Genomic DNA, 20,298 nt, shown 5'->3' with positions numbered 1-20,298 from the left:
CAGCCATGCTCTTTCTCCACTCACCAGAGTAACAATTCTACTGTTGGATTCAATTGCACACTCAAGATTCTGAGGTGGTTTATATATGAGACAGCAATGAGGAGAGCTGGTCTTGTGGTAGCAAGCATGACTTGTCCCCTTAACTAAGCAGGGTCCACCCTGGTTGCATATGAATGGGAGACTATATGTGAGCACTATAAGATATTCCCCTTAGGGGATGGAGCTGCTCTGGGAAGAGCATCTAGGTTCCATGTTCCCTCCCTGGTATCTCCAAGATAGGGCTGAGAGAGAGTCCCGCTTGCAACCTTGGAGAAACCGTTGCCAGTCTGTGTAGACAATACTGAGCTAGATGGACCAGTGGTCTGACTCAGTGTGTGGCAGCTTCCTATGTTCCTAACCCTTGTCTACATTAGACAACATAAAGAGAAGGAATTTTAGGCTGATTTAGCCACACTGTTTTGCTGTCTCCCCCGAGCAGAGAAAATGTGTGTGTGTGTGTGTGTCCCCCCCCCCCCAGAATTGGAAGGGATCTTGGAGTAGGGATGTGCACAAATCGGTTCGGCTCTCCTTTTGTGGAGTGCCGAATCGGTTTGGAAGTCTGGCGTTCAAGCCAGTTGTGGGGGGGGGGGGGGTTTAAGGGGCAGGGAGGGTGCTCTTACCTGCTCCACTGATTTCCCCCCACCAGTGCTGTTCCAAAAACAGGTGCCACGGGGCTGCAGCGTAGCTTCCTGCAGCCCTTGTGTGCATCCTACCGGAAGTGACCAGCAAGCATGCGCACAGTATGTATGTGCATCGACCACTTCTGGTAAGATGCACACTGGGGCTGCAGGGAGGTACGCTTCAGCCCCACGGCAATAGTTTTGGGCACAGCACTGGCAGGGGGAAAGTGGTGGGGCAGGTAAGAGCACTCTCCCTGCCCTTTAAAGTACACACACACACACACACACACACACACACACACACACACACACACAGTCTCCAGGGAGTGCACAAATCCATTTGTGCACATCCCTACCTTGGGAGGCCTTCTAATCCAACCAACTCAGTGCGGGAAACTAGTAAAGTAGGGGTGTCCAACTGTGGTCCTCCAGCTGTTTTTGGCCTACAACTTCTGTCATCCCAGTCACAGTGGCCAGTGGCCAGTAGCCAGGGATGATGAGAGTTGGCCAAAAACAGCTGGAGGGTCCTCTGACAGCTTTTGGTCCTCTTAAACAGACAGGTTCTTTTCACATGTACTGCTGCCAAGGCTGGCCCCTGTCATCATAAATGTGTGCATTTGATTTTTCTTACCTAAATGCAGGATTTTATATTTGTCTCTGTTGAACTTCATCTTGTTGGTTTTCACTCAATGTTTGAGCCTGTCTAGATCAGTTTGAATCTTGATTGTCATCTTATAGTGCTAGTTATCCCTCCCAGCTTCATGTCATCTGCAGATTTGATAAGCATCTACTGCTTTACTCCCTCCTCCAAGTCAATTATGAAAATGCTTCCCTGCCCTATTGTGTGTTTTTCTCAATTTTTTAAAAATCATCCTAGAATGCAGAAGAATTAGTTGACAGACCCTGATCCTTTCAAGAAATGCTCTATTCCTGATTTCAAAGTGGAAGTGAGTTCAAATGATAGTTGATCATGTAAGCAGTCTCATGTAAGTATACAGTACATCCATTGGGTTAATTGTGAGTTAATTATGAGGATCATATTCCTGGTGTGAATAAAGGGTAGATACATTTGGACTTGGATGTTCAGATATCAGAATGAAAATCTGAAAGATTGGAAGAATTTCACATTAATTGCTTGTACTATATTGTTAAATACTCCTGTGTTGCCTTTATTGCATTTTGCTAAATGGTTTTTTAAATTCTGTAGTAATAAGCAAATATCAAGTTCTGACATTTGCAAAAAAAATCAACTTATACTAGTCAAGAAATCATTAACTTTTCTGGATTAGGAAAAGCAAAAGCTTTAAAGTTTTGAGAATTCTAATTTGCTAATTAACAGTGACTGCCATTTTTTACAGGTTAGGTGGAAATTGAAGCATTAACCTTATCTCAAAGGTTTTAAAGCATTTGCATGTCTTCATAAATTTAAATTTTCATTATGCCTCAGTTATAAATGTTGATGACAGACCCTTATTCCTTCTAAATGTCTCAGCTAAAGAAAATACCATGCTTGCAATTTGGGGCTAATCATTTCCTGTAATTTGTTTCATGAACATTTTATTTTTAGGTGTTCAGATTGCCAAGAAGATCGACAAAATGGGCATGAGGTCATCCGACACAGCACAGATCTTTTTTGAAGATGTCAGAGTTCCCAGCAAATACATTATTGGGGAGGAGGGAATGGGTTTTACGTACCAGATGTTGCAATTCCAAGAGGAGCGTCTGTGGGGAGTAGCCAACAGTAAGTCCTTAGCTCCACCTTTGGCAGTGATACAAGCCTGTCTCTTATAACTCGCAAAGTTTATTTTGGTGTCAGAAAAGGCAGGTTCTCGTGTAACCCTCTCCTATGTCTCCCAGAGTCCACACTCCAGAGACCAATACTGAAAAGAATTTAGAGGCAAATTTAATAATTAAAATGATTTAAAGTAATTAACTTAAATATACATTTTACACACATAATACACATATTTAAAGCAAAAGCCCCAATCCCCAGTTCAGAAGAGCAGAAGCCAGTAAAACAAAACAGACCACAGATTTTACAGTTTTTTGTAATCTATGCAGGGTCAGTGAAGCAGCCACTCATCAAGCTTCTCTGCAGTTCTTAGGCCCAGTCTCCTCCCTGGCTCCTGATGCTGACTCTGGGGCTGAGTGAATGCGTGAGAGAGAGCCAGCGTGGTGTAGTGGTTAGAGTGCTGGACTAGGACTGGGGAGACCTGAGTTCAAATCCCCATTCAGCCATGAGACTTGCTGGGTGACTCTGGGCCAGTCACTTCTCTCTCAGCCTAGCCTACTTCACAGGGCTGTTGTGAAAAAGAAACTTAAGTATGTGGTACACCGCTCTGGGCTCCTTGGCGGAAGAATGGGATATTAATGTAATAAATGATGATGATGATGATGATGATGGAGAGAAAGTTGCTGTTCTCTTCTCCTTTTCAGCGGTTCAGCCCATGCCCTTCCTCTTCTTAATCTCACTCCTTCTCAAGATGTCCTTCTTTCTCCTCACAAAGTCTCTTCCTCAGTATTCTCTCTCTCACACAGGCACTACCTTATCCACTAGGGCCAAAAATAATTCAATGCACTCCCCATCTAATTGAGGGCTGAATACTCAGGGTTACACTAGCTGAGAGCAAGCCACTCTATATGCCTCGGTAAAGTCTGGTTTCTTTGTTTATTCATAAGAAAATATACGGTAAGTTCTGTTTTTCTGCTTTTATAATGCACACAAGAGAGCTATCAGTAGAGTTAAAAAAAACACGTCACAGTAATTTTAAAAACCCGTTTACCAGTCAGCAGATAAACCAGAACCCAAAACAATTGGCTTTCAGCTGTGATTAGGGATGTGCAAACCAGTTCCTTTCCCCGGTTCGGTTCAGCATCAAGCCGAACCCCCTGGCCTGTTTAGGTGGTTTGAAGTTTAAAAATGGCTGCCATGACAGTGGGCAGGCACAGAATGGGTTGAAGACCACCTGAACCAGGTGATTTCTGGCAATAATGGAGGTCAGTGGGAAAGGGAGAAGGTTCTTAGGGAATGCCCCCCCCCCGGGGTAAAATGATTTTTTTTTAAAAAAATTACTTTGAACCCCGGTTAACGGGGGCGGGGTTTGAGGGGGTGCAAAACCAAACTGGTCAGGTTCAAGTCTGGTTTGGACTTGAACTGGGCCAACCGGTTTTGTGAACACCCCTAGCTGTGATGTTTAGGAGCAAAGGTTCCCAGTGTTAGGTTCCCAGACGTTGGACTACAACTATAGTTTTTAATAGCTTAGCATTGTGTTAAATTTAAAATTATTCTAATGTGTTGACATTATAGCTAAAGAGAAATGCCTGCTTGTTCAGGGGCCAGAAGAAGCAACTGAATAAGATTTCCAACTGTCAGGGCAGTCTTTCATGTCTGTCTGGCACTGTTTTTAGGCTTTCCCCGTTACTAGCTTCCTATGGGTGCGTCCCTGATGTAATGTTTGCAAAAAATACATAAATACAAGAACAGAAAATGGCCATTGTACATGAAACAAAAAGATAATCACAGTACAGGCTGAACATAGCAGACACAAAATTTCCAGGGCACTTTCTGAATTTACTTGTAATTTAAAACATTTTTTAAACGTTGTACATTTTATATGGATGTTACAGAAACATCTGGGGATCAAAAGGGTAATGTTGGATTTTTTCTTTTCTAAAAACACATCGTACTCTGCTACTTTCAGTACCAAAGAAATTAAGCACCTCCATTATTAGGGTTTTTTAAATTATTATTTCATTGTAGCGATGACATATCCAATGTTACCATCTGTTTCACAGTCTTTATGTGAGGTGTTTTGAATTTTTTAAAAAAATCCATTGGATTTTTTAAATCGTTTCACAGTTTGATTTTAGAGATCACTTAGGATGTGTTCTTATAATTAGCACAATACATCAGTACTTGGGTTCTGTCTCTGCAGTCTCATAAGTGCTCTGTTGGAAATGAAGCTCAAATCTCAGCTAGTTTTCTGTTGACTAAAAGGTGAAGGGGCAGGAATTGATCCCCCCCCCGCCATTTACCTGAGTAGTAGCCTGCCCTGTAGAAATCTAGTAGAGGGCTCCCTCGGAACATAAAATCTAAATTATATAGTGAGATATAAAATCACAAGGAAGAAGTGAATTTATAAAAGACTGAGGACATTGCCAGATGAAAACTGAGAAGACATATTTTTAGCAAAAGATTTGATGTGTTGAAGCAGCAGGGAATTGAAAATGACAGAAATGTCAAACGTTCACAAAATCCTCCCAGGAGGTACAGGAAGAGCAAGTCATTTGTCTTAAATATTATTTGTGCTGAGAAGTCATTTGTGATACTAAAATTATGTCAACGAAGGCCCTTTTCAAGCTGCTTTGGGACTAATGGATTCCTATTCATGGTGAAAGTTCTCCAGGCTTCTTCAGGTTTTGAAAGTTTTCATCTTTAATATATATTTAAAAATATGTAAGGTGGTGTTTGCAGTGTGATGAGCAGAACTGAAGCTCTGCCATATGTGCAGCAGCAAGGCATGTATGGTATGTTTTCTAGCAGAGGAGGAGATAGGGAAACTCCCACTGGTGAGAAAATCTCTGAGTGCATAGAAACCTCTGTTTGTCTCTGGATCACGGTAAAGTATATGTTGTTTTATTAACCAACAGTTTCCCATGAGTCTCAGCTAAATCCTACTCATCATTATTTAACTAAGGCCCATGGGGAACCCTTGCCTAACAGAATACCATAAATAATACTTGGCCATGATCCAGAACAAGGATTCTCAGTGTTGGGTCTCCAGATGTTATTGGACTTCAACTTCCATAATCCCCAACCAAAGGCCACTGGGGCTGGGGATTATGGGAGTTGAAGTCCAATAACATCTGAGGACCCAACGTTGAGAATCCCTGATCTAGAAGCCCAGAGAGTTTTCTCTGCATGCACACATGCAGCTTCTCAGCCAGTAGGAGTTTCCCTAGTCTCTCCACTGCCAAGAAAAACACCATACATGGCTTCATGCTACATATATCCATACAGCTGAAGAGAAAAGAGCAGTTGGTGTTCCCATGAAGCCACAGGCCTATCCCCTCACTAATTTCCAGGGGAACATCTCAAGCCTGGGTATGTGTATAAATGCCATGATAGCAAACTGGGAACAGTTGTGGGGTGGGTGTCAAGGAGATACCATCTTCGAATCCCTGTGCTATACCCTAGTTCACTCATCCCTTTCTCCCAGAATTGAAGGAAAAGCCTGATTCAGACATTATTAAAAAGTCCCACTGTAACTGTGTACAGTGGGGTGAAGAGGGATGAAGTTGTGCCCCTGCCATGTCAATCACCTGAATGCCCTGCTGCTCATAGTTACCATGGGGTTTGTCTGAATAGGGAAGAGCCCTCCCCGTGGTGGTGGGCACATCCGTGATTGGGAGGATGCTTTCCTCTTCAGAGAAATCCCATCAAAACCATGAGCAGTGAGGCATGTGGCTGATTGATGTGGCAGGGGCGGAACTTCCTCCCTCTTCGCCTTGCTTTAGCCATGTAGCCATTTTTGATAATGTCTGAATCAGTCAAACAGGTGGGCAAAAGTCTGGGACTCCTACCAGGCTGAGATTTCCCCCCAGAATTTAAAAGTAGAAGAGCCATAACTGTTGATTGAATCCTTGCAGGGCCATTATAGCTGCTAGATAGGGGAACATGGGGTGTGTATATGCAATATTTTAGTAAACACCACTCATATAGCTTAGTTGTAAGAGATGTGAACATTTTATTTGGGGGGCAGTTTTCCAAGCACTAACTTGTTACTTTGATTACTACTTTAGAAGAACTTCCTGTTGAAACACAGTTTGTTTTAAATGAGGACAAGCATAAGTGTTTGCATGCTTTAGCTGATTGCATAGAGAGATTGCTTTCTCAGTTGATTTAGACTTTGGAGGCCTCCTATGGGAATTATAAAAGCAAGAGTGAGTTCTGATCATCCTTGAATCTTACTGTATCAGTCATGCTAATGATGACACATACTAACTGCAATGCAATGACATTATGTCAGAATTGGAGGCAGTACGTTATCACTGGATAGGGATGCAGATCATTTTAGATACACAGGCTAGCATACAATTAGTTATGCCTAAGTGAAGTCCTACTGAAGTTTGGGGACAAAGTAACCATGACTGGATTTCAGGGCTCTTGAAATCCATTGGGACTGAATGTGAATGATTTCTGGATTAGGGCCTTAGACTGTTTATACAAGATTATTATTTTAAAAACAGTAAAGGAAAAGATCAACTTCTTACTTAGAAAGGTCTCTTGATCTACAAACATTATATAAATATGAAGAAATACTAACATATAGAAGTCTTACATTAGCTCCTGATGTAAACAAGAAACAAAAAGATTAATGCATTCCAAGTGGTATATTTTTAGTAGAACAGAAAAGAGGGATGACCAGAAAATATGTTGAATGTGTCATTCCAAAAAGGTTTTCACTGAACACTTTCACTGGTATGTTAGATGCCTAATGAAATCTATTTTTAAAAACTCTTTTCTCAGTATGTGTTAGTAAAGCATATTTGGAGAGAGATTATAATGCCAGCCTAAGCATGAAAAAAGAAAAATGCATATCAGTTGATATGGCTTTGAAAGTAGGTTGCACAGACATAGCTAATGCAGGTTCACACATGCATGTCCATTGGCTGATGACACTTCATTGGTTATCCATTGGTTATCTGACCACTTCAGATAACACCATCACAAACAGGACATCCATTTTTGCCTCTCATTTCCTAGACGCAATAACCCTATTCAGGCATTCCAAATAATGCCACTAAACATGCTTAGCATTAAGTGGGTTGGAAGTCTTGCTCGAGCTCGTCACTCATCTCCCTCATTGCAATATAGGTCGGTTCTTAAAATATTTGTAGCAGTTTGGTAAAATAGTCTGCCTGCATTAAAAAATTGAGATTTTGGTATACGCTGAAGCTGTCATATGACCATTTCAGACACATCCAAACACAACCTGCATATGCCCAACCCACATTTCAGCCTGTTTTCAGGGCTGCATAAATGTAACCTTTTTATGTCACTTATACAAAAGGTAGAAATAGTATTAATTTTTTGAAAAAGACCTTAAGTAGACTCACTTTCCTATCTTGTTCTCCAATTCCTATAGTTTTGATACAATTTGACAATGCGATAAAAGAAACTATTGATTATACTCTCCAACGTAAGGCATTCAACCAGCCAATACTTCATAACCAAGTAGTGCACTTTCGTCTGGCTGAATTAGAAACTGAGGTAGAGCTCCTTCGTTCCTTGCTCTATCGGGCTGTTGGTAAGTGGAGTAAAGTTTTGTTCAGTAAGAACATATATATTGTTTTAGAGCCTTCCTGATAGGCAGCTTAATGTTGAGCTTGTGCTTTTGTTTCAGCTCTCTACATACGTAGGAATGATGTGACCAAATTTGCATCCATGGCTAAACTGAAGGCTGGGCGTCTAGCTCGGGAGCTAACAGATAGCTGTCTTCAGTACTGGGGAGGAATGGGATTCACTAACGAGGTCCTAGTGAACAGAATTTACAGGTGAGTGAGTTCCTTGTAATGAAATATGAACATCACCTCTACTTTTATTTAATTAATTTATTTTTATGAAGCCATTGCACATCTACAAATTACTAAAGGGAGTTTTCATTCATTGTTCAGTATAGGGTAGTGTTCTTCACTAGCCAATGGTGGCCCCATCAACCCCAAGTGTTACTCCCTAATGAATTGTTTATTGGGCCTGTGTGATAGGGATGTGCTGAAACGCAATTCGACATCCAAATTGCAGCACAATCCCTTTAAAACCGAGGGTTTCCACAGCCCCTTTAACATGGAGGAGAACAGGTCCATACCTGCTCCTCCTCCACTCACCACCACTTGTGTCATTGCAGCGTTCCCCTGAGCTATGATTCTGCACTGGTGGATCATCTCCCAGCTGCACCTGTATGACGCTGGCACGTACATGGCTTCCATGCTGGGGTAGTTGGGAGACACCCCACCAGCTGCGGGGAGCGCCGTGATAATAGAAGTGATGGCGAGTGGAGGAGCAGGTATGGACCTGCTCTCCTCTGTGTTGGAGAGGCTGTGGAAGCCCTTGGTTTTAAAGGGATTGTGCTGCGATTCTGAAGCCACAATTGACATGGCTGGGGATGATGAGAGTTGTAGTCCATCAACATCTGGAAGCGCAAGGTTAAGAAACCCTGCTCTGCACTGTTCCCGTGGCACCTTACAGAGGTGCCTGTTCCGTCTGTGCAGTGCTGTGCTGTGCTTTGCCTAACATTGGGGGGCTCCCTTAAGGGAAACAGAGACCTCTTGAACCCCTGCACCATCTTGGGAAGTGTGCACAGAGTTCTGGGAACTGTAGCCCTTCCCAGTGCTTTCCTTCTAGAACCCTTAAGAGGGGCTCTGTTAAAGGGCCTTTCCTGCACTGAGAAAAGTGCAGTATTGTGCAGAGGTCAGTACAGTGGGAAATCACTCTCACATTGAAGATTTTTTGCCAAAATGGCCTCCACTTGAAAACTAGTGAAGATCACTGTTATAGGTATTTTTAAAACAGGCTTTCCCCACAGTCCAACTTATTATTAGCCACACACATACCAGAGCTACTCTGACACCCACCCCAACCTACATCACAGTCTGACTTTTAAATTGCAAAAAAACAATATACAAACCTTCAGCTGCCTTTTCTCCTCTACAGGTGCATATTTTATCTTTGAACCCTGGCCAGAATCTTCATGGCCGCAGTTATCCCTGAGAAGCAGCAGCTCATAGTAACAAGCTGGAAGGGTGGAAAATGAGCCCCAGCTGCTTTGGGTATCGGCAGCTGCTCTCTCACTTCCTTCTGGCCCCACCCTGACTGTAATTGAGCCATGCGGACTGGTCATTTGTCCAGTAGGGCAGGGAAATCTCCTCCTGCACACATGATTGGTGGGCACGGCCCAATTACAGCCGAGGTAAGGCCAGAAGGGAGCGAGAAAGTGGCTGCTGGTACTCAAACAGTTGGACCTCATTTTCCATTCCCTTCATCTTGTTAGTATGGGCTTCTACTGTCACTGAGAGAATTTGCAAGAACTACCAGAGAGCTCCTTTTTTGTCTTTGTGAAGAGGCACTCCACAGAAAAGAAAGGGAGAATGCCTCTTTTAAAGATGTACCTAGCTATTAATGCCTGCTGTGATGCATGCATATCTAAAAGCTTCATTTTTTCATTTCCGAATGATTGGTTTTATCCATATGCAAATTCAGTCAACTAAATTCATTTTGGGTAATCAATTTTAAAACCCATTTCATCAAGGGACCACCCTACTTGAAAGGAATAGAAGCAGATATATACTTGATCATATACAGCTGGCAAATTCGTTCTGCTATCCCATGTTTGAGAATCCATTTTTTGCTTTCTGCCAATGAAACTATGAGTTTCTTTACTTCTGAACTAGCATCTCATTTATCAAGGAACAAGGGGAGCTATGAAAGTCAGGATGGCACATGCAAACTCCTTCCTTTCACTTTTCTGGTGACAGGAAAGGCTTCTCGCCAACTGCTGTTACTTTTGCTCAGACTTCACTGTAATATGTTGACATAGCAGGGATGTCTGCATGGTAGCAAGCTTCAATTATCATACCCACACGGTATGTGCTTTCCGTCACACCATGAAGATAACTTTGCTGCGTAAATCTTGACGAAGCTGCTGAGGAAGTGCTAGCGTCCGATGACACACAGGTCATTTTGCTGTTACTATAACAAAGATCACGCACTGTAGTGTCTGGTTAAAACATTTACTCTGCAAGTTGCTTCATAGTAGGAGAATTTTAGTCTTACACTGAACAAATCCCTCTGCCGTTTTAATCTTGGATCAAAACTCAGAAAATTACTTTTGCTATAAAAAATGTTTAAGTGGAAAAGTTTTCAGAAAGCCTTTCCCTCTAGACTCAGACATGCTTCTGGGCTTTATATTATTACAGCTTTCTTCATTGTGTTGCTTTTTGCACTGTAGCGTTTTTTAACAAGCTAAATAGAATAAGATTTTTATACGTGAAAGAATAGTTCTACTCAGATATTTGATTTTAAAAATAGTCACTTTTGGTGGAGACAGATTATGTTTTCCATGCACAATTTCACATCATATCTTAGAAAACTTTACATACTTCCACACAGTTATTCAGAAATATATCTTGCTATGACAAATTGAGTTGATTGGATGTCTCAATTGAGTTGATCGTATGCATAAGAGGATTGCTGGTCTTGTGGTAGCAAACATGACTTGTCCCCTTAGCTAAGCAGGGTCCGCCCTGGTTGCATATGAATGGGAGACATTATGTGTGAGACTGTAAGAAATTCCCCTTAGGGGATGGAGCTGCTCTGGGAAGAGCAGAAGGTTCCAAGTTCCCTCCCTGGCATCTCCAAGATAGGGAGGGCTGAGAGAGATTCCTGCCTGCAACTTTGGAGAAGCTGTTGCCAGTTTGTGTAAACAATACTGAGCTAGATGGACCTATGGTCTGACTGTATATGGCAGCTTCCTATATTCATATGAGGTAGTTATAAATTCAGCAATTCCTACTTCAATCTAGTAATTCTTTGCAAATTTGGACACACATCAGGGTTTCCCCATTTCCAAAAACAACTTCTGCCTCCTGAACAAAAGTGAATTTTCAATAGATATGCCTTGTTTCCATTTTCTTAATTTCCCCCCTGGCTTCTTTCCAAATATTGAAAATGCTTTGAAAAACAGCATCAGCTACTTCATCCTTTTTGGTTCCTCTTTCAAATGCCAAAACTTGGGGTGCAACAAACTGGTCACCACCTAACGAGATCTTTGAATAAACTTCGCTTTATTCAGATCTCAAGAAATCCTTGTCTGTGTTCTTCATGGAGCAATCATGGCCTTTATATTCTGGTTCACAGTATTAGGTGGATGGAATCTTTTAGCAATCATATCAAAAACAGGAACTCATTTAATTAATGAATACTTGCTACTTGTGCCTTTGGTTTCCTTTAAACAGAATTTCCCCTTTGCATGAGTCACAGGAAAACAGTTTAATATACTGGCCAGGTTCCAAAACCTGCACACAGTGTTCATGCAGCCGCGGGTTCCTTGCAATTTTCTCCTTCTGGAGCTAACCTCTCGAAAGTCCCTCTAGAAGGTTAGGAAGCCCCCTGAAATCGCACCTGAAGATTCAGAAGGAGCTACAACTGGAAATAAAAATCACCCACTCCTAATTGCAGTGTTCCCTGTAACAGGGATTCCCAGACGTGGTTGGCTACAACTCCCAGAATACCCAGCCAAAGGCCATTGCAGTTGGGGATGCTGGGAGTTGTAGTCTCTGGTTCCTGGAAAACAAAACATTACATTACCTCTGGAATTCCCAAGAGCAGACAAGTTGCAATAGCGGGTGTTAATTATTTTTTTATTATTATTTGAAATATTTATACCCCACCTCTCCAATGCACTACTGCTCAGGGCGGCTCACAACAAGATAGACACAAGATACAATAAAAGTAATAAAATTAACTAAACTAAACAAGGAAAGAAAAAAGAAGAAAAAAGTTGTCAGATTAAAAACCACAATTAGGTTCAAATTAAGACTAAAAATTATAAGAAGCTAAAGAACCTGTCAGAAATAACAAAAAAATAATAATGGAGCATTAAAAAGTCTCCTTTAAAAGGTGCATTTTAAGATGTTTTTTAAGATGTGTGAACTCCAAGTTGAATGCTAAAGTGTCCCTTCCACTTACTGAAATAGGGCTGTGCATGAAATGGATTTTGAATTTTGTTTCTAGCTTGAAACAAAATGTGTTTAATCGAAACAGCAGCCAGGCTAGCTGTTTCGACAACACAAACTCAATGTGTCAAGTGTTTCAGCCATAAGGAACAATGGGGAACTCAAATTACTCTATTGTTCCCCATAGGTAACTGTTAGGAAGACAACAGTAAGTTGTGTAGTAGGGCATGATGGGTGCTACCTACCACCCAAACCATTAAAGAAATTGGCAAACAAGCAATTTTTAACAAATTTATCCTTTAATGTACAGGTAGGATCCTTTCGGGGGAGGGGGGAGGCAAAAAATTGGTTAAAAATTGCCCGCTTGCCCATTTCTTTTGTGGGTTGGTTGGTAGGTAGCACCCATTGTGCCCTCCCACACAACCCACTGGTGTCCCTAGGAGCTAACAATGGGGTGTTTCGAATTCCCCATTGTTCTCTATGGCCGAAACAAGCTTCCCTTACAGCACGCACATGACACGTTTTGCATTGCAATTTCCAATGCATTTTGTGATCCTGCCTTGAAAAACACTGCAGATTAGAAGCACACAGTAAAGGGAATCTGTCCTTCCCAACACAGAACACACATTTTTTTCAAACACAGACCAAAAATGGCCAAAAAAAGAATCACTGACTCAGAATCCACTGCCAGCCACAGTGCCTGCACTGCAGTAACATAGGAACATAGGAAGCTGCCATATACTAACATCACTGGCACAAGTTGCTCTCTCCCACACAATTATGACCCCTTATGTTCCTAGCATTGCAACAGCTGCCACAGCAGCACCCTTAGCAGCATGCATGGCCATAAGCTCAACTAGAGCAACATCTTCAGCCACATTTTGACTGAGTACACCTTGTAATGCAGACTGCAGAGCAGTGGGTAAAGCACAAGTTAATCTCAAGGCCAAACATGGAGCTCATCTCACAGCAACCACCAAGAAAATCTCTCTCACAGACACCCCTCTGAGCTGCCACTGTCCATTTCTTACCACAACACTGTCTCACAAACAAACTTCTGCTTACACATGAAGTTATGCAGCCCTTTGCATAAGCAGAATAGTCAAAATGCCTCTAGAACCTATTAGAATGCTGCATGAACCCTTATGCAAGATCTTACACAAGCATTTACAGATTCCACTTATAGTTCTTTGGATTCAACCCTCTGTCTTTTACATGCCTTGGGTGTAAGCAACTTAATTTGGAAACTAGTACCGTGTTTCCCCGAAAATAAGACAGTGTCTTATATTAATTTTAGCCCCCAAAATGCACTAGGGCAATTAGCGGTACATCAGAAATTACTGCGAGGTCTTACTTTCGGGAAAACAGGGTAGTGTGTAGTTGTTGTTTTTTAAACCCACCCCTATTTAGCCTTAAAAATTAACACAGGATTGAATGAGGCAGCATAAGTATCCCCTTGTAATTAGGCTAGCTCAGATTAGTGCTTCTGATGTAGGCAGGGCCCTACATCAGATCCAAAATATAGCTTTCCAACGGTTTCTGGCTGCAAGACTATATTTTTATTCTGGGTTCTAGCTCAGCTTGCCTGCCTATCTCAAAAGCATTAATTTGACCTAAGTTAATTTCCATGTTGATGGAAACCAGCTCTTTTTAAACAAAAGCCCAATATACAATGGCCTCCCTAAAGTGTTGTTAATGGAACTGCGCTGGGGTGTTTGGTCAGCACCCCAATATTCAGGCTTTGTGCGGGAATTAGCTCTTAAGGGGGTCGGTTCCACCAGTTTTAATTTGTGCAAACGTTTGGACTCAAGAAATGACTGGATTGAGACAAGGTTATAGTTTCAAAATAAAAAGCAGATGGTGGGGGGGGGGCGGATACAGAAAAGAGAATTGTGTGATTAAAGCAAATAACAATATGTTTCTAAAAGAATCAATTGCAATGAGGCATTTTAACTTAAAGTCTAATTTTGTGATATCCCAGGCAGGCTAGAGAAGGAGGCTTGAGAGAGAGAGATGGGGGCAGCTTAGATTTAAGGAAGAGATAGATGGAGGGGCATGAGCGGGAAAAGCATTCACCTGATCTGAACGATGGGACTTCTGGGCTGCAGAATCTCGCTCCTCAGCATGGTGGGGAAACAGGAGAGTTGCTGAGATTAGTAGAGGGAGAGGTGCCCATGAGAAGGGTTTCTCTGTGGGTCCAGCTTCCTATGGATGCGAGGCAAGCTGGAGGGATTGATAGGACCAATTTGGTTGATGGCATGAAAAACTGAGCACCCCCAGTAGCAATGGCGGGTGGATAGCAGATCACCCAGGCTGGTAGTGATTTCAAGCTCTTTTCAGGATGCAAGAGAGCAAAAGGAGTGCTCAATGGAGTCCCAAGTATAGGATATGAGGGGACACGAAGATCGCTGGTTGGAGTCCCAGGTGGCAAGACCAGAGGAGCACATGATGGAGTCCCAAGTGTAAAGCACAAGGGAGCACACTGGGTCATGGAAGTGGGGATACTTATATCCCAAAACATGCCTTGGGACAAATGCCTCTTGCCCCTTCTCTCTGATTAGAAGTGCCAGGCTGGAACTGCATGGAATGCATTGTGTCTGATCGTTCTTTCCTGGTGTAACAAAATGGGGGAGGGGGCACTTGCCTTTTGCAAGTAAGGCTGTTTGTGATGAAAATCAGAGTATGTAGATGTGTGAAAGAGTATCTGTGCTAAGTCGGGCTCTCCAGTAATACTATCAATAATTTCTATCAATTACTATCAATAGTAATTACTATCAATAGTGATAGTAATTACTATCAATAGTGAATTACTATCAATAGTAATACTATCAATAATCACCCCTGCTAACTGGGCAAAGAGGCACCTTTTACCGTGGTGATTATCTTTATTTAGCAGGGGGAGAGTAACTGGCCCTATCCACCCCCAGCACCCCCAGCACAGTACTTCCAGTGACTGTTGCTGGTGTCTATCTTACGTTTCTTTTTAGATTGTGAGCCCTTTGGGGACAGGGATCCATCTTATTTGTTTGTTATTACTCTGTGTAAACCGCCCTGAGCCATTTTTGGAAGGGCGGTATAGAAATATAATAAAATAATAATAATAATAATAATAATAATAATAATAATAATAATAATAATAATAATTTCAAAAGATACACTTCTTAATCTATGTCACTGACTCATCTCTTTGTGATGGGGAGACCATTACTCCACTACCTTATCTACTTTTCTTCCTGCTTGGCATAATCAGCTCATTAACGAGTTATTGTATCTCTTGCAAGAGGATGAGGGGAGTTAAGGCAGTTCACGCTGAGTTTAGAGTGGCCTTGGATGCCTGCTAACTCTCTAAAGTTAACTTCTGGAGTCTGCTTAGCTGGGGCTCCTGTATAGGGAGGGGGGGCATGTATCTGGATCCCCATTCCAATTTGCTTTGTTTGCCACCAAATATAGGGGCGACTAGCCCATTGCCAACTAAGTGACCTGTTTCCCATGTCTACTATAAACTGAGAGCTGTGAAGCTCCTGAGCATATCCAAAGTGCAGTCTCCAAGCCTGGAGATGCAACTGCAAACAGGGAGGCTCCTGGGAGCCAGGCAGAATAAGCATAGCTGGTAACAGTGTTCCGTGCTATGTTTTGTAGCCAGCTTTCCGAGAACTCAGTCTTCCAAGTGGAAGGCAAGACTAGCCAGAAAATAACTTTCAAGCCCCCAGTTGCTATTTCAGTCACAGCAAAACTACGTAACACACATTGTCATTCTGTTATTGAGACTTCAGTCACTCGGTAGAAAAGGATGCAACAGCAAGGCTGTGTCTGAATGACGGATTTATTGGGGAACTGTCACAGAAAATTCTCCTAGTAGTGCAAGAGTTGCACATTGCAAGTGGGAATTTCATCCATGATTAACAGCACCAGGAATACTCAAGATGGTTCTCATCTTATGTATGTAACCCACTGCATATATAGAAGCTCATTGATTCCAGCCTATGGCAATGCACCCAGCAAAGAGGCACTGCTGCAACAGTTGATGCACACAGAGGGCATTGGAGACATTTTTATTCCACATGATTTTTTTAAAGTGTTGTTTTAAGCAGATGGATGAACTTGGTTTCAATGTTGTTGTGTTAAACTCTTAATCTGTTCTAGTTTTTAATTGTGATTTTTATTATTAGCCTCATTGGGTTATTATTCTGGGTATATAACTGCTGGTAATAAGGCAGTTGTGTTAGCCAGACCTTACTTAGCTTATCTTTACTTGCAGTATAGATTCTAAACTAATAGAGCTTGGTCTAAAATGGTTGTGGACAATGGCTGCCATCCAGACAAATGCAGCACTGGTGATTCTGAAGAGTTAAAGCTAACACAGCTCCACCACTTGTGCAGTGGAGGAAGAGAAGGAATCTTTTACAACCTCCCCTTCCCCTGGCAGCAACTTGTGCCACTCAAAATATGTCCCCGGGGGTTGTGCAGCCCTCAGCAACACTTTCAGGTAGCACAGAGTGCTTCCAGGAGAAGGGGAGGTCATCCAAATTCTCTCCCTGGCACAAAGACAGGTGCAGCATTAGTCTGGAACTCTTCAAAAACACTAGTGCTACACCAGTGTTTCTCCTGTAGCACCAGTGCTTTGTTAGTCTGGATGTCAGCTAATGACAACAAATGTTCCAATGTACAGCATTAGAAAAGCAAGACGTTCCATTATAATTGTGTTTTGGTTTAGTAGGTGGCAGAGGGAGCAGACAGTGATAGGACACACAACCATTTCACTTTGCTTATATTGTTTTTGCCCTATCCTCTTGTCTTGGCAGAGACTCAAGATTGCTGTCCATTGGAGGTGGTGCTGATGAAGTCATGCTTTCCATTATCTGCAAGTACATGGGCACCTTACCGAAGAAGTAGCATCCATAAATCTTATATTTGTTTATATCTTGATGATTTGCATCAGGGAGATCTTCTGCTTGGGAAAAGATTATGGAAGAAAGCTATTCAAAATCAACTAATGAACTAAGCCAACTACTTAGTTCATACTTGCTGGGTGACTCTGGGCCAGTCACTTCTCTCTCAGCCGAACCTACTTCACAGGGTTGTTGTGAGGAGAGACTTAAGTATGTAGTGCACCGCTCTGGGCTCCTTGGAGGAAGAGGATATAAAATGTAAAATAATAATAATAAAATTCATGTTGCTAGGACTTTGTCTTGTGTAGACAATAGGCTATACCATACAACCACTGCTAGGGGCGGAAATGTTGCCTTATTTTGCTAAAGGTTCTGTGAACAACCCTCTCACTAGCAAGCATATGGCCTGCTTGAATGCACAAACCTCCCTTATTTTGAGTCAGACCATTGGCCCATCGAGCTCATTATTGTCTACACTAACTGACAGGGGTCTCCAAGATTTTAAGCAGGAGTCTTCCCTGAAGGTGCCAGTTCTCCTTGCAAAGCAGGTGCTCTACTGCTGAGCCAGAACCACCTTCTCCGAGTGACTAGTGAATTCTTAGAAAGCTAAGAAACCCTAACAAGAAAACTAGAATTTGAGCAACAGTACATAAGTTTGAATGGAAGAGTACTTATATAAACCACTGATGGGTAGATTTCAAACATGATTTTTCTTGGCTTTTAAATGTGAAATAAAGTGATTTGCTTAGTTTTCAAATTACGCATGTTACCAAATTGAAAGCATGTTCTCCTTAGCCAAGGAGAACTTGAAGCATCAGTCTTGTCTTTTAAAATGCCTGCAGGAATCTTATCACACTCTACTCCAGTGAGGCTTCAGACTCCTAATTTGGAATAGCAAAGTATTGATTGGTGTGGTGTGCACCTTGGTGTGGTGTGCACAGCACATATCTAGACTGATGGAATAATTGCTTAGGTTTATTATTGGGGCAAGAGTTTTCAGCATGAAAGTAATTAAGATGGATAATTCACAAAATATACATTGCAAAACGAATTCCCCTAAAAATTTCCTTTTACAGATGGTTTGCTAAATTAAGCCACCATACCTGACAATCAAGATGTAGGAATTTACTTGCAGTAAGTCATAAATATTAGCTTTGTACTAGGCTGAATAAAGCTATTTGTAATTTCAGAACTGACTTGTACTCCTTATTCCATATAGAGCAAAAATACAGCCCTTGTCTACACAAAACAGGAAGATGTAGAATTATAGATTAGTGGAAGACAGAAAACACTTTCCAAACAGGTTCATATGTACCCTATTTAATACTTTTCTTCCAAGTAGAGCACCTCTGTCCTCAAATACCCACTCAATTCATCTTTATTTTGACATCCAGCTTTTGCAAATAGATAACTGCCATTCATCAGACCAGGGGTTCCCAATGTTTTAAAACAAGTATATCCCTTGTGTTGCAAACCTTCAGCTCAGATATCTCAGACTGAGAGAGTACCCACGTGTGTGTGTGTGTGTGTGTGTGTACACAGTTATGAGACAGGCTACTCCAGTCACTGGCTTACATACAGATTGTTACTCATATGCTACTCATAAGTAGTGTTGTTGAAATTAATGAGACAAGTTTAATTGTCCTGTTAGCTTCAGTTTGCAGTACTAGTTTTCTGTAGGGGTGTGCAAACCAGTTCGATGTCCAGCCGGTTCGGTTCAACAGCCAAAGTCAAACTGGGTTTGCAGACCTTTTTTAGTTTTTGGTTTTTTTAACCCTTATTCCCCTCTGGGGAGTTGCTGGAGGCGTGGGGGGGGGGGTCCTGTGGAGGTTCCCCCTCCCCCCACCAGCCTTCAATATGCCCCCTCGGGCCGGCTCTTTGCCTGTTCGGAAGTTCTTCGGCTGGTTTTTGGCCTCCCAGCAGCCATTTTGGAGGCTGAACACCTGCGCACTGTGCCTCTGCATGGTCCGGGCCGCCGGGTGATGGCCAAAAAGGAGGCTATATAGGGAGTCGGCAGGGGGAGGGGGAACCTCCGCGGACCCCCACCACCACCTCCAGGAACTCCCCAGAGGGGAGTAAAGGTTAAAAAAACAATTTAACTAAAAAAAGGTCTGCAAACCCTCTCCCCCCGACCGAACCGGCCCGGTCGGTTTGAGTCCAGTCTTGAACTGAACCAACCAGTTCCATGCTCCATCCCAAGTTTTCTGAAGCCTCAGTGGAGGGCTTTGCTGAGCATCAGCATGTAGTCAGCCAATCAGCACTAGAGGTCTTCAGCCTCCCTCCCCTTCTTCAGTGGACACATTCCTGAGGATGTGACAGCTTTAAGCCAGGGATCCTCAGATGGAGAACAAATAGAGCTGTAACATGGGAAATCAGGAGAGCTTCGAGTACCCCGTTGGGAAGCTCTGCATTAGACTAAACCAGCAAGGGTAATAGCCTCTCATGGTACATGACTGGAATTTGATTACTCTAATCCCTTACTTGGTTTCATGAGAAGTTTTCCTTCTTTCCTGCTAGCTGCATTTTGTCCCATCATTGTACAGGAGGGGGGAGTTTCCCAATCCAAGTCTTCCCTCTCTCCACTCAGTTTCACTATTCAGAGGAACCCATGCTGTCTTTTACACGTATTAAGCTCCACTTCCCCATGGGAAATGAGAACGCGAGGATGCATTATGTTGGAACAGATAACCAATCTCTGTCTGGGAGGCAAGTTTGTCACTAGAACTGCTGGTGCCAACTCCATGATCCCGCAGCCAATCTGGGTTAAGGATGTTAGAGGACTCCTGATGAACCAGAGCTTAGGCAACCTGTTGCTGCCTACCCATCACAGTTCCTAACTTGCTTTATAAGAATGCACATAAGCCAAAACATTACATGCCAACTGTAAAAATCATTTTAAAAGAGTTTCCCCCATCCTTTCCCACTGTTTGAACTTTGCAACCAGCAGCACAAATAAGATTTACAATTAGAAGGGTTCACATCATGACTGGAAGAAGTCTTCTGAAACCTCCCACCAC

The 20,298-nt window shown here is 42.4% G+C and overlaps 1 protein-coding gene across 1 annotated transcript in view; it reads left to right on the top strand.

Moving 5' to 3' along the window:
- LOC128331959 (probable acyl-CoA dehydrogenase 6) overlaps positions 1 to 18,473 on the top strand; it is a 72,432-nt gene extending 53,959 nt beyond the window's left edge. Inside the window, exons 6-9 of the mRNA XM_053266074.1 lie at positions 2,227 to 2,400; positions 7,808 to 7,969; positions 8,066 to 8,216; positions 17,195 to 18,473. Coding sequence (XP_053122049.1) covers positions 2,227 to 2,400; positions 7,808 to 7,969; positions 8,066 to 8,216; positions 17,195 to 17,285 — 578 coding nt within the window. The 3' untranslated portion in view covers positions 17,286 to 18,473. The remainder of the gene's footprint in view (positions 1 to 2,226; positions 2,401 to 7,807; positions 7,970 to 8,065; positions 8,217 to 17,194) is intronic.
- The last annotated feature ends 1,825 nt before the right edge of the window (positions 18,474 to 20,298 follow it).

This window comes from Hemicordylus capensis, chromosome 6 (assembly GCF_027244095.1).
Source record: "Hemicordylus capensis ecotype Gifberg chromosome 6, rHemCap1.1.pri, whole genome shotgun sequence".
NCBI lineage: Eukaryota > Metazoa > Chordata > Lepidosauria > Squamata > Cordylidae > Hemicordylus > Hemicordylus capensis.
Note: the sequence above shows the minus strand (reverse complement) of the source record. Positions and strands in the feature narration are given on the sequence as shown.